The 14,350-nt window shown below is 43.4% G+C and overlaps 2 protein-coding genes across 3 annotated transcripts in view; one reads left to right on the forward strand and one right to left on the reverse strand.

Moving 5' to 3' along the window:
* ash2l (ash2 like, histone lysine methyltransferase complex subunit) overlaps positions 1 to 2,760 on the forward strand; it is a 12,206-nt gene extending 9,446 nt beyond the window's left edge. For both annotated transcript variants that reach the window (XM_047570542.1, XM_047570543.1), the window contains 5 exons: positions 437 to 630; positions 1,037 to 1,129; positions 1,218 to 1,316; positions 1,402 to 1,461; positions 2,319 to 2,760. In XM_047570542.1, coding sequence (XP_047426498.1) covers positions 437 to 630; positions 1,037 to 1,129; positions 1,218 to 1,316; positions 1,402 to 1,461; positions 2,319 to 2,426 — 554 coding nt within the window. In that variant the 3' untranslated portion in view covers positions 2,427 to 2,760. The remainder of the gene's footprint in view (positions 1 to 436; positions 631 to 1,036; positions 1,130 to 1,217; positions 1,317 to 1,401; positions 1,462 to 2,318) is intronic.
* Positions 2,761 to 3,999: 1,239 nt separating this feature from the next.
* LOC124996282 (G protein-coupled receptor kinase 5-like) lies at positions 4,000 to 14,043 on the reverse strand. The gene is made up of 15 exons (XM_047569116.1): positions 13,778 to 14,043; positions 13,306 to 13,395; positions 13,111 to 13,223; positions 11,655 to 11,732; positions 11,460 to 11,557; positions 11,291 to 11,383; positions 11,080 to 11,143; positions 9,904 to 10,044; positions 8,656 to 8,846; positions 8,542 to 8,579; positions 7,929 to 8,018; positions 5,991 to 6,199; positions 5,743 to 5,880; positions 4,714 to 4,851; positions 4,000 to 4,637 (listed from the first exon to the last, which is right to left on the reverse strand). Exons 1-15 carry the CDS (start codon positions 13,827 to 13,829, stop codon positions 4,392 to 4,394), a joined length of 1,779 nt encoding a protein of 592 aa, XP_047425072.1. The 5' UTR covers positions 13,830 to 14,043; the 3' UTR covers positions 4,000 to 4,391.
* Positions 14,044 to 14,350: the final 307 nt, after the last annotated feature.

Here is a 14,350-nt window from a genome sequence, read left to right on the forward strand (position 1 = left end):
AGTTCATTTAAAAGATATTTCTGTTTCAACAGAACCAATGACGACATTAGTTTCAGTTCAAAGTCTTAAACTAAAACTAATGTCATCATTGGTTCCAGAGGTTTGCACGTCCATTAATCTCCGTTAAACAGTCTTTAGAGACCACAGTGAGATCTTGATCCAAAGACTTAAAGAACTGACTTTAATCCCAGTTTTACTAAGCAGTGAATGATAATTTGTGCTGGAATATATAAAATCCTCCACAACTCGTGCCTGAATCTTACAGGAATTAAATGATGTGCTGCTCGTATCTTGAAGCCAACAGAGCAGCTTCTGGGGTGTTGACATAAACATATAGATTTAGAGATATGTTCTTTAAATCCTTTGCATAACAATCATTCCATTGTTCTTTTGTTTGTTAAAACGTCAACTCTGGTTTCCTTGATTCGTATCTCAGGGAACCTGCAGGCGCCTCTGGGTTACGATAAGTTCAGCTACTCGTGGCGAAGCAAGAAGGGAACGCGCTTCCACCAGTCGATAGGGAAGCACTACTCGTCGGCCTACGGCCAAGGAGACACGCTGGGCTTCTTCATCGAGCTGCCCGACGAAACGGAGACGGCCAAAGCTCTGCCAGACACGTACAAGGACAAGGTGACGTCTGAGACACCGACAACCAGTCGCCTTAGATTATTAAGAAATAAACATCTGAATGGAACAGCAGATGTTTGCAGGAGCAGAATCTTTCCTAAACTTTACTAAACACGATGAAAGCTGCTCTGGCTTCCAGGCTAATTTACATATCATGTAATTTATGTCCATAAATAAAATATGTAAAGGAACGGCTGTGGTAAATGAATGAATGAATGAATGAATGAATTAATGCCTTCATATAAATTTAAAAAGTTCATGTTCAAAGTTCATAAATAAATAGATAAATGTGAATTTTAAACCCCCGTCCAGAGGGATAATCCACAAAAAACTGTCAGTGGTCGTAATGTTTTGGCTGGTCAATGCTGCTGCAGATGTTAACGGGTTCTGTCCCTCTTTGCTTTTTCAGGCGCTGATTAAGTTCAAGAGCTACCTGTACTTTGAGGAGAAGGACTACGTGGACAAAGCAGAAAAAAGCCTCAAGATAATGAGTCCAAGCAAAGTTAGAACCTTCAACTTAGAAAAACCCCAGAGAGAAAAACCTTCGTCTGTTTCTGAAAACCTGGGTTTGTTTTTTTTTTTCCCTCCAGATGATTTTCTACAAAAACGGTGTGAACCAAGGCGTCGCCTACGAGAACCTGTTTGAAGGCCTCTACTTCCCGGCCATCTCCCTCTATAAGAGCTGCACGGTCGGTGTCTCCGCGGTCGACGAGCTCCGTTTAAATTTATGGCGCTTTGAAAGATTTTAAAGTTCACCTTTCGTCTTCGTTCTAGGTGTCCGTTAACTTCGGGCCTCATTTCAAACACCCTCCGAAGGACGTCAAGTACCAGCCGGTAAGAAAAGAAAAGGAAAGCACAGAAACACATTTAAAATATGGACACGTCTCCTCCATAGACTGTATATAAATATGGACTAAACACGTCTCCTCCATAGACTGTATATAAATATGGACTAAACACGTCTCCTCCATAGACCGTATATAAATATGGACTAAACACGTCTCCTCCATAGACCGTATATAAATATGGACTAAACACGTCTCCATAGACTGTATATAAATATGGACTAAACACGTCTCCATAGACTGTATATAAATATGGACTAAACACGTCTCCATAGACTGTATATAAATATGGACTAAACACGTCTCCTCCATAGACTGTATATAAATATGGACTAAACACGTCTCCTCCATAGACCGTATATAAACATGGACTAAACACGTCTCCTCCATAGACCGTATATAAATATGGACTAAACACGTCTCCTCCATAGACCGTATATAAATATGGACTAAACACGTCTCCTCCATAGACCGTATATAAATATGGACTAAACACGTCTCCTCCATAGACCGTATATAAATATGGACTAAACACGTCTCCTCCATAGACCGTATATAAATATGGACTAAACACGTCTCCTCCATAGACCGTATATAAATATGGACTAAACACGTCTCCTCCATAGACTGTATATAAATATGGACGCCATGTCTCCTCCGTAGACCGTTGTCTGTTGTTTGGTCTGAGGACGACGTATAAAATGGACGTTGCTTGTTGCAGATTAAAACTACGAAAAGATAAAAGTGACTAAAATTAATAAGAATTTCTGCCTCAAGACTAAACGAAAAATGGCAAAATTACCACCATCATTTTATAATTTACTTATTTATTTGCTTCCTTGTCAGATGAGCGACATGGGCTGGGGGGCGGTGATCGAGCACACGCTGGCGGACATGTTGTACCACGTGGAGACGGAGGTGGACGGCCGCCGCAGCCCCCCCTGGGAGGGATGAGCTCAGTAACTCGCCCGGCGACAACAAAAGACAACACCATCCTCCAGACTGTAGGTCAAAGCAGCAGCATTAGCTCGTGTTAATTTTGCCAAAACAGGAAGTAAAAAAACCCTGATCGCTGGTTTCACTCTGAACTAAAGCTGCTTCCACCAGTTTAACACGTGTTCAGAACGTCGGAGAACCCTGATGTTCTGCAGAGCTTCTTTAGTGGCGTCTGTCCTGCTGCAGGTTTTTATTTGTTTGACGACGTGTGCTAATTATTGACTGTTTTATACTTTGAGTTGAATAAAAAAAGAATAAATAATGGAACTGATTCATTCAGTTTAAAAGAAAAGAGTTTGAGCAGATCCTTGAATGCATGACTTTTAATTTGGATGTACACCGATCAGCCATAACATTATGACTATGAGGACGGGTGAAGATATTCTCGAAACAGAAGAGACACAAATTAAATAATTAAACTAGTATTTTATTTTTGAAGTATTTAGTTTGTCACTTCAAAGAAACAAAGAGAAAATCCAGAAAACGTCAAATTCTTCAAACAGAAATCACAGGAATCAGCACTTCTGTAAAAAACATGGTTTATTTAAGGCTCAGGTGAAACACTGGAGGTTTTTTCATCCTCTTTGTATCAAAACAAGGATTTAAAAAAAAAAAAAAAAAGGTTCGGACATGAACGATGCCCCAGTGCATGTGCGTAATTCAGCATCAGCAAAAAGAAATCAAGTTTTAAAGGGTTCGCATCCTTCTCGACTTTCTGCATAAAAACGACTCAAAACAATTCCTGAAAGTAGACGAAGACAAACCAATCAGAAATATTCTACCTGTGTCCACAATTATACATTGAGCCACTGTTACATATCCATGTTTAGTGTTTCCATTCATGCGAAGAGACTCTGGTTTAGTTTCTATGAATCAGGGATTTGTCTCATGTTTGTGTTGAAGTGTGTGATGACAACAGATCAAAGGAGCTTTGTGAGGAGCTCAGAAAAAGAGTTGTTGTTGCTCATCAGGCTGGAAAAGGTTCCACAACCATCTGTAAAGAGTCTGGAAGCCACAAATAATCCACAGAGAGTCAGACAGATTGAAGACGACTGTTCCCCTCCACAGGAGTGGTCCACCAACAAACATCACTCCATCATAGTGGGAGAGGAACCAGAGGAACCCAGGGGAACTTCTAAGCAGCTAAAGGCCTCTCTCACATTGGCTGATGTTCATGTTGATGAATCCACTCAACAACCAAAGACACTGCTCTCTGTCCACAAAGAACATGTGGGACAATGTTTAGTGGACAGATGAGACCAGAGTAGAATAGTTTGGTTTAAATGTTTGGAGATGAACCAACACTGCATTCCAGCATCAGAACCTCATCCCTCCATGACACATGGGGGCGCTAATGTCCTGGTTTGTTCCTGTTCTGCTGCATCTGCTCATCATTGATGGACCAATGAACTGTGAATTCTACCAGTGAACTCTGAAAGAAAATGTCAGGACATGAGTCCATGAGCTGAATGTGAAGAGAAACTGGGTCATGGAGGAAGACAAGGAGCCCAAGAACACCAGTGGTTCTCCAGAAGAACCAGATGAATGTTTAGGAACAAGTCAAAGTCCTGACCTTCATCCAGTAGAAATGTTGGAGCATCAGCTGATGAGAGGAAACCACCAACATCTCACAACTCAACTGGTTCTGTTCTGGGATCAAACTCCTCCGACTCATCAGCTGTTACCATCAACATTTTGTTACTCCTGGATCCTGGAAACCAAGAAGGATTCTCACAGATGCATCATATTGTCTCATTTCCCATAGTTCTGTTCCATGTGTTGTGTTCTCGTTGTCTACTTTCAGGACTTGTTCTGAGTCATTTTTATGCAGCAATGCCGTCGTTCTCTGAGGAAACACTCTGAATAGTCGTCGGCTGCTACACTGGACCTTAGTGTCCTTAAAGGAGTCTCTTTGCTGGATCCTCACAAGGAAGACGTGACCAGATCTGACTTGACGTATTGGTCCGTCGACACCAGGCTCCGTTTGCTCTCGTCGCTCTGAGAAGATGAAGACTTTGTCCTCGTGTGTTTCCTGAAGATCCGGTGCAGGAGGCTGCGTTTGGGGCTGCGTTTGCAGCTCTTGGGCGGCAGCGACCAGTCCAGATCCGGAGGACGAGTGCCCCCCGGGCCGAAGGTATTCAACTCCCTGAAACATCCCGTGTCTATTATCTGTAAGAAAAGGCCGGCGAGGTTAGCAGATCCTGTCTGAGCGGAAGCTGTGGATGCAGCCGTGGAATGAACTCACCTCGTTCTGCCACATTATGGGATTACTCCCCGTGTTGAACTTGGAGTAGAAGTCGTGGTCCACGTGGTCGATAGTGACCCCCTTCATGAAGGAAAACTCATCGATGTCCTGGACGTCGCTGCAGTACACCAGCCTGGGCTACAGGGGGCAGAGAAAACATGAAAACCCTCAACATCCCTTTCATTCTCATTAACTAGTTCATTATTCTGTTAATTAATCTGGATAAGAGCCCAGCAGGAAGCCTTAGCTTCGGACAAAACATGCTCCCTGTCAGATTCATACCTCTGCACAATGAAGCCAAAAAGCAACAGGTTTGCATTGATCTAATATATGTTTTTTCTTTTTAAAAAAAAAAAAAAAAAAAAAAACAATATGCAAGAATTTGTAGTTTCCAGTTTGACCTGAAGGTGTCAGCGTTCTCTTACAGTTACCAGAGCCGTTTATTAGAAAGAGTCTGTCCAACCAGAGGAATGGAGCGTCTCATCTAACCAATATTCACCCACAGAGAAGTGGCAATAACAGAGAATAAAGTTGGATTAAAAGGTAAAATATGCCACAGTGCTCAGCCTACGGCTCCAGCACAGGATCAGGAAAACATGGAGGAAACTCCACCGTTTCCCCAGTGAACAAAAACAGAGAAAGTTACGGAGCAGAAGATTAAAAGGAAGAACTGGATGTCAGCTGGTTTCTCTCTATTATGTGATGAGGTAAATGTCAACGTCTCTCTTTGACGTTTGTTAAGATTTTATATAGAAAAATAAAGTCACACCATCATTAATGTGAACCTTGATCTCAAATACACCCAACACCACTTTACACATGAATGAAGTTTGAAGCTAACCTAGCCTTATGCTAGCCCTATGCTAGCCTTATGCTAGCTAGTTATGGGGTTACACTGTAGAATCTAACCTCTGATGTAGCAAACATGATCTGAGTTGGACTGACTCTCTCTAATATACGGCTCAGGTGGCCTCATCATGTGCTGGTGTTTAGGAGTTAATGTTTTTAGATGTTAGAAGTTGGACTTACATCAGGTTTAAACGGAGCATCAACAAACCCGGCCTCCAGCATACGGAAGTTGACGCTCTGGAAGAAAGGATGAGACTGGACTTCTCTGCCTCCAGAGCCTCGACAGCCCAACCGGTGCTTTGGGTCTTTGGTCAACAGCTGCAATAAAGAAATCAGAAAACATTTATCTTGTAGAAAGAGAAACCAGCTGCATTATTATAATATGAGGAGTTGGTTTAGTGAACGTCCAGTTGTTTTGAGGGACTCACCGAGGAGCAGATGTTCCTCACGTCCCGGCTGAACCTCCCGTTGTATCCCTCCTGCTCCGTCTGGATCCTCCTCTCCATCTCTGAGGGTTTACTGTTTTCTCCTCGGGCCCTGAACGGAGGACGACCTGCCGTCATTTCATAGACCAGACAGCCGAGGCCCCACCAGTCCACGCCCATCCCGTAACGCTCGTTGCCGATCACCTCGGGAGCTGAGATAAGAAACGCAGAGAATATAATCACACCTCAGAGGAGCTTTTGGTTTAGTTTCATGCCTCTGGACGGTGTTAGGGTCCGTGGATACGGTGGTTTCATCCAGTAACGTGGTGCCTCAGCTCCAGACCTCCTTCCTCCACCTACACGGGCTCTGACAGGCTAATAAATATCGGAGATTAGGGATGGTACAGATACTGGCTACCATGATGCTAATGGTGCTGATGCTAACGGTAGTAACCAGACTGATCTGGGTGCTTCATTTGGTGCCAGTGAGTTTTTAATTAGCTTAGCCTCCTTAGCTCTATAGCTGCATGGATGGAAGTGAACCTTCAACATGTCTGAGACCAAACGTTTGTCTAAAGTTTGGATGGAAGTACGGATACTTGTGTAAAAATACTGATTCTTTTACTCAAGTAAAAAGATGATTTTTTTTTTAAATAATTTTGCAAAAGTAAAGAAAGATGTCAGAATGTTGTCAGAATAATCTGGACTGAACTGAGCAGACGTCCTCATTCATCTGGATCATTTTAACAGCTTCTCTTTAATGAAGCCAGAAACTCAGACCCAGTGAATCATTCTTGGATCATTTCCCTTAAATAAGGTCATGGATGGACTGGAAGTTCTCTCTATAGCTCTGAACTCAGTCCACACCTTTCCACCGTTAACTGTTCCTCCTCTTCTTCTTTTTGCTTTTCATCATCGTCTTCTCTAGTCCGGTGGTCTCGTCTTTTTCCTCATGTCACTTGTGGAGGTTGTAAGAGCTGATATTATATGAAATGCACCTTTTACGACATGTGTTGCCTCGATACGCCAGCAGGCGGCGCCACGTTTTATTCTTTTTAGTACTTTTTCAGTACTCTTACAACAGACACTCGTGTTCTTGAACTCTCCTTTACGCTTTTACTCTTTCTTTCCCAACGCACTGGGACCTTCGGGTTTATGTTGTTCACGTATGAATAATTAGCAGCCGGAGAAGCGGGCATGGTAAGGTTGGTGTAGCATTCAATAAACAATGAGCATTGTGGGAAACCAGGGTGGCTGTGAGTGTTCCTGCTAAGCTAACTCAATCCTCCACCATGGAGTCTGTTTATCCAGTGGAAGGAGCAGGAAGTAGAAGTACAGGTACCTAAAAATCTACTGAAGTACTTATACTCCGTTACTTCCCACCTCTGCCTCCCCAGAAATGTGACTACGACTGCAAGAGCTGTGACTGGTCATCTTGGCAGTAGCGTGTTTTCCTCTTTAGTTTTTCCACCTGTTTCTCCATCTCCACTATTTTCCAACTGATTGTTTTGTATCAATAAAGATGGAGCACGTGGAGGATACGTGAACTGAGGCTCGTCTTCTGAGAAATTGCAGCAAAAGTTTCCGTTGCCGTCGTTGGAAGATTAAGCAGGAAGTAGAAACAAAAATGAACCCAACTGGTAAAAAAAAACGAAACAGCGCCACCTGGTGTTTGGGTGAACTTGTTATAGAGAGAAGAAGACTCATGCAAACGTAAGTAAACCATTTTATCTTTTCCAGTATTTGCTGTGAGCTCCTTGTAACTAGATGTTTCTGGTAACTGCTGATCAGTGTCGACAGCAGTTTGGAGGAATTTTAGAGGAATTTATTGGTGGGTTTATTTAGACATATAATAATACATCTACCTCCATCTGGTCATTCACTGACCACAGTGACTTGGTTGGAACACAATATATGTTAATGACATCACACAGTACGTACCCATATATCCCAGCGTGCCCACCCTGCCTCGGACCAGACTCCCCTCAGAAACCTTCACGGCCAAACCCAGGTCAGAGATGCGGATGTGGCCTTAGGGAAACAAACAAACAACAAAACAAACCTTCACGGAACTGGTTTTATGTTTGAGATAATTAATCTTTTACTGCTCTGACGCACTTTCCCTTTTTTTTTTTAATAACTGTGCTAGTTTCCTCTCCCTCCAGCGCTGTAAAGCCGGATCTCGGAGCTGTAATAACTATAAAAACCCTACCCAGCAATTTGTGATTAATGACACATGCAACATTAAGGTGTTTCCAAATCCCCAACGCGCCTACGAAAGAAGGAACAGGTGCAGAGTCGTCTTAAAATAGCCGACACACCTGAGTCCTGCATTCTTTTCATTTGCAGCTACGTCAAAATACCAACACCATCATGTCCTCGAACAGATGCATCAGGAGATTAGCTGCATGGCTGCTATTATAGCAATCGTCCCAGTTAATTTCAGAGCTAAAAATACCTTAAAGAATGTCTCTGTAGCGGCTGGAATGTGGCGGAAGGTTATTTTAGTGCGCAGGATGTTCTATTTATTGCTCAGTAGCGTAGTTGTACATACCGTTGTCATCCAGGAGAATGTTTTCTGGTTTCAGATCCCTAGACGATCAAACACAGATTTAGAAACTGGGCGTTCAGATCAGCAGAGACCGAATCCCTGTGTCGACGCTCTGACCTGTAGATGATTGACTGCTGGTGCAGGTGAATTAATCCACAGCAGACCTCCGCGGCGTAGAAAACCACGCGGTCCGCGTCCAGGCCGGGCTCGCCGATGTTGTAGATGTGGAACCTCAAATCGCCGCCGTTCATCATGGTGAGAACCATGCAGAGCGCGTGTTTGGTCTCGTAGGCGTACGCCAGGTTCACCTGCAAGGAAAACACGAAGGTAAACTTTTATAGGAAACACTGGACCAGGTCGACTGAAAATGGACATGAAAGAAAAAAGGTCCAATGAAATAAAAGTAGATGTAAAATAGAACTATTTCAAAGTAAATTAAAATGTAGAAGTAGTTTTGTGGACATACAGAGCACTTTAAGTCCAGAGTATAATTGGCCGTTTTTGACTAATTTTGGTTTTATTTTTATATTTCATCTTAAAAATGGTTTAAATTGTTGCCTTGTTTGGTTTCATTCTTTTCAGAACAACCTCACCTGTGTCATTTAACAGTTATTTTTTTCATTCTGACAAACAGTTTTAACACATTAAACCAAACTAAAACCATCAAATCCAAGTAGAAAAGGGTTAAATTTATCATAGTGAAAACCACAAACATGTTGAACAACACATTTTCATGACTAAGCTGATGGACAAAATTTGCAAAAGTTATTTACAACTGTTTCCATTGAAATGCATTTTTGTCCAACTCTTTAGGACCATGTCCAAAACTATCAGGTGTCCAATCAGTAATAATGTCTAAATGTCTCTAAACTGTCTCCTGTCTCTTTGGCTGCAGTCGCTCTATAGACTGAATACAGCATCACTCCCACAACGTTTCCCTCTTCCTTAGCTCTGTGGAACCATTGACACATTCGTTTTCACTGTTTCTCCCGTGCACCAGACAGAAAAACTGTGGCGTAAGTTATTTAGAATAAGTCTAGTTTTACTTTATCTAGCAACACTGTCTAAAACTGGTCTACAGGTTGAAGTTATCACTTTCTATAAAGCTGAAACGGAGACTCAGTGATGCTGCATCTTGCTCCTACGTCGCCTTAAATTAGTTGTGTGATTTAAATGTGCCGGAGGCTTAAAGACCAATAATCAGGAAAAGACTAGAATGAGTGGACATATCAGAGGAAAAACTCATTTAATGTCTGTGGATATTGTTTGTCATATTTAGATGAAGTCTCTGAATACTTTCTGAGTTCCCCTATAGGAAGCTGTGTATTACTGTAGCCTTGAAAGCTAAAGCTGCTTCTGTCTCACCACAAACCGACTGTCCAGCTCCTCCAGGATCTGTTTCTCGTTGAGAGCCATGTTCTCGCCTCGTCTCTTCTTCACATGGGTTTTTTCCAGCTTTTTGCAGGCGTACATCATCCCCGTGGCTCGTACCTGGCAGGCCCACACCTGGAGACCAGACAGAGGGGGACGGTCTGTCTTTAATAGCCTGGTGGAGCTTTGTTTAAATATTATCAGAAACGCTCCACGGTGCTCGGATGAAGTGTATGACTATTATTACTCTTCTGTCCATCACCACATTAAGCCCCGCCCACATTATCTGATTGGCCCGGCAGATCCTTGCTGGAGAATAAGAACAACTCCAGAACAACTTTTAGCCACAAAGAGTTTGTAGGAGAATGAAGGTCTGTTAGCTTCCAGGCTGTGCCAACACGGCCGTGATCGCAGACGCCGGCTGAGCTTTAAAATGTAGGTGTTTCCTCCACCAGATTTTTTTTTAGGTTTTCCCCGTTTCTAGGGGTAACAGAAATGCAGCATTTGACTTGTACAACCGGTGGAAACAGAAACCATTTAAATCTGATGTTATTCTGGAAAGCAGGAGCCTGTTCCTGCCCCGTGAGTTTAACATCTGATAAAAACCGTCAGAGCGGCGAAACTAGAGATAACGCTAATTCCTTTTAAAGCCACAGTTATTTTCTTTTTGACTTAACGCACAAATGCTCTTCCAGCTTCCTATCCTACCAGCTAATAGTAGCTCTTCCTATCCTACCAGCTAACAGTAGCTCTTCCTAGCCTCCCTGCTAATAGTAGCTCTTCCTAGCCTCTCAGCTAATAGTAGCTCTTCCTAGCCTCTCAGCTAATACTAGCTTGTCATAGCCTCTCAGGTAATAGTAACTCTTCATAGCCTCTCAGCTAATAGTAGCTCTTCCTATCCTACCAGCTAATAGTAGCTCTTCCTAGCCTCCCAGCTAATAGTAACTCTTCCTAGCCTCTCAGCTAATAGTAACTCTTCCTAGCCTCTCAGCTAATAGAAGCTCTTCCTAGCCTCTCAGCTAATAGTAGCTCGTTCTAGCCTCTCAGCTAATAGTAGCTCTTTCAGGCGTGAGAGTTATTCCCTCTCAGGTGCAGGGTGTACATGAGGTGATGCCTTTGTTGCCCTTGTTGCTGGTGGTTGCTGGTATTTGTTGATAATGTAAATCTTACCTCTCCAAAGCCTCCTTTCCCCAGAAGCCTGTACTGTCTGAATGCCCGCTTGTTGATTGGCTGCCTTGAAGAAAAAATAAATAGGTTGATTTCATTCAAATCTAAATGTGACACAGAGCCAAGAGCTGGTCGACAAGAATCCGATAAACCAGCTACTCGACAAACCACTTATCTATCAAACACTTTTGTTTCCTCTAACACTCTTACTGACCTCTCCAACATCTTCCACTGCAGAAACCGGTCGAAGTACATACTATCCTGGTACTGGATGAATGGCTCTCCACTCAAGTATTCATGCAGGTCTCTGTTTTAGGACATAGAGATTATATTTACTGAAAACACACATATAAGAACCTGACAGACGGTCGGTGTGAACTCACTGTCTGCAGTCGTGAAAGACGTCGCTGCAGGGGTCGACCTCCAGGTTGTGGCTGCAGATGTGTTCATGCTTCACCAAGATGGACACGCACAGGTTGGACTGGAGGAAGTCAAACAAAAATATAAAAAAGCATGACGTTGGCTGGTTGTGTTCAAACTAGAGCGTGGAGAGAACATGAGGAGGCGATTGGTCAGACCTGCCTCGTGAGGAATTTTTGGATGATGATGAAGCCGACCTCCTTCCTCCTTTCGTCAGACTTCGTCTCAAAGGCGTCCTAAGGTAGAGAATGAATGTAAAGGGGTGGGTTTGACAGGGTTTCAGTTCTAACAGACCGGTGGGAGGGTTGGCATTTAATAGGAACATCTCTTGGTGTCGCTGGTTGTCAACAGACCCTAGTCATTTTAGAGCTAAAGCAGCTACTTGGATGAGTAGGGAAACACCATCGAGAAACCCAAACAAACTATGAGCATCGTATTTAAAAAGAAAGATTGGTTTGGATTGGAAATTAACGGTCAATGTCCTGCACAAAATTGACCCTGCTTGGTCTTCTGATTGGTCCAACTAGGGAGGAATGTTTGTGTTTGTGTTGCTAGGTTTACAGAACTTAGCAACAGGACCGCTTTACAGAGTGGTCGACATTAAGTCACATCCTGTTTTTATAGCGTCAAATAACTGAAATTCCCCAAAAATTGACACTAATAAAAGTAATTATTGGACTTTTAGTGTTTTAGTTCATCCCAAGTCCCGCCCATTAACACAGAGGGGGTGGAGCTTATGACCTATAATTGGGTTTATATAGAGTCTGTGGTCCAGTCCCATAGAGAAACGTTAGCCGGCTCATCTCCATGCTACCTCAAGACTCTATCATTACAGTCACTATTACAGTTTGTCTAACCTGGTAACAGAAACAGGACGTTGGACCTGGACCTGGCAAAAACACTAGGAGCCCTCTGATTGGTCTGCTGAGCGCCAACAAAGGGTCAAACTCAGACTAAACCACAAGTTTCTGACCCTTTCTCAATTCCTCACTTCCTGTGTTACTGTTGCTACACTAGACAATTACCAATGCTATTAATTAACGCTAATTAGGTAACAGCCATGCTAGGGAATGGACCCTAGCATGGCTGTTACTTAGTTAGCATCACAATTAAGTCAGATTCTTAAAAAAAAAGGCTAGCGTAGCTACATCAGAGGCCACAAATAAAAACTGAAATGTCTAGCTGTCTCAGCTTCCTTATTACAGGTTTTCATTGTTCTTCTATGGGAGTGACTGCTAATGAATATCTAAGCTAGCAACAGTAACAGGAAGTTGGTAATTTGCACAAAGACTAGGAGGCCTCTGATTGGTGATCGGCAGACCAACCAGAGGCCAACAAAGGGTCAACTCAACCACTCTGCTTCTACAGTTTGTTGAACTTATTGTTTATTATTAGCTTAATGCAGCTCGTGGTTAATAATCCTCTGCTCCTGTCGATGAACTCGTATTTCCAGTACTCGCTAGTCTTGTGCCACATGATCGTCACTTCTTAATGTTGCGTGCGACCGTCAGATATTTCCTCCTCGTCTTTTCCTGGACCTCAGATTAAGTGTCAGGAACTTTTAACCTGAAGCTGTAAATTCTGTGAACTGTTCGTTGTGTGTTTGTTGTGTACCAGGGCGTTCTGCAGGCATATGTAGTTCTGCAGATCGGGACGACTCCGACAGAAGAGCCTGAACAGCTTCTTTCCAATGGGCTGCTTCACGCACAGCGTGTAGTAGTCTCGTTCTGTTGAAGGAATCGAAGCGTGAAATCACACGACAACACATCTGAACGCTGAAGACCCACTCTTCCCCTCAGACACACACACCTATGAGCGCCGCCAGTTCGCTGCAGTTCTGGATGTGAGGGAACTGCAGCATCTCTTTCCATTTCCAGCTCCTGCCTTTGCTGCCTCCATCTGCAGACAGGGAGGAAATGAAATCGTGTCGTTGTGTGTTGCATGTGTGCGGTGTCGTGCGCGTCCCTGTGCACGCCCAGACCGGCAGCTTTCACACAATGGCATGTGTCTATAAATAGCTCCAGGAACAGGTAAGCAAAGCCTGTGGGACCACATTACTCTACTACTTCACTGTCACTCACCGGCTGCACAACGTCATCATTTTATTATGTGACAAAACACACATTTCTTCATCAATTATAAAAGTTGACAGCACACGACTAAGACTCACAAAGTCGTGATGATGAAAGGCTGAAGTCAGTGTATGTTCAGGAATAACTCCAAAAGTTTTAGAAACATTTTCTAACGTTAGTGATTCTGTGCAGAAACGAACATCTCTTACCTTCTCTGGCTCGAATCAGAGCAGTGTTTGCAACGATGCTTTCGATCTCCATGCGACGTCCTCGAGTCTTTCACCTGTCCAGAGCCTGCAGAGTGTCCACAGGGGGACAGGGCGGAGTGGGGTGGGGTGGAGGCTGTAAAGTCAGAGCTGAGCAGCAGCAAGAGGATAAAACTGGAACTAAACGAGCTGCCGTCTAACCCGTAGTCTCTGAGACTCTGATGAATGAAGGGACAGGTGGTTTTGGTTTAGTCTAGTTGTGTGACGGCGTATTCTCTGGTAGGACAGGGCAGGACGGGGTAGGACACTCCCTCGTCATCTCGAGGCGGGACAATGTGTCATAACTCAACTCTTGACTCACAACAAACTCTGGTGAGTTATTGGTTGTTTCTACGACACACAAAGGTTTGGGCGTCATTCTTTGGATTGTTGACGATTCTGGAGCCGATGCTGAACTTGGATCTGTCCTCAGATCTGGTCTCTAGTGTGAACACTGATCTGGTCTCAGTCCACATGTGACCTCATTGCTTTGGTTAGTGTGAACCCACTTTAATGAGTCCTGGTCCCATTAAAAAC

This window comes from Mugil cephalus, chromosome 19, assembly GCF_022458985.1.
Source record: "Mugil cephalus isolate CIBA_MC_2020 chromosome 19, CIBA_Mcephalus_1.1, whole genome shotgun sequence".
Classification (NCBI taxonomy): domain Eukaryota; kingdom Metazoa; phylum Chordata; class Actinopteri; order Mugiliformes; family Mugilidae; genus Mugil; species Mugil cephalus.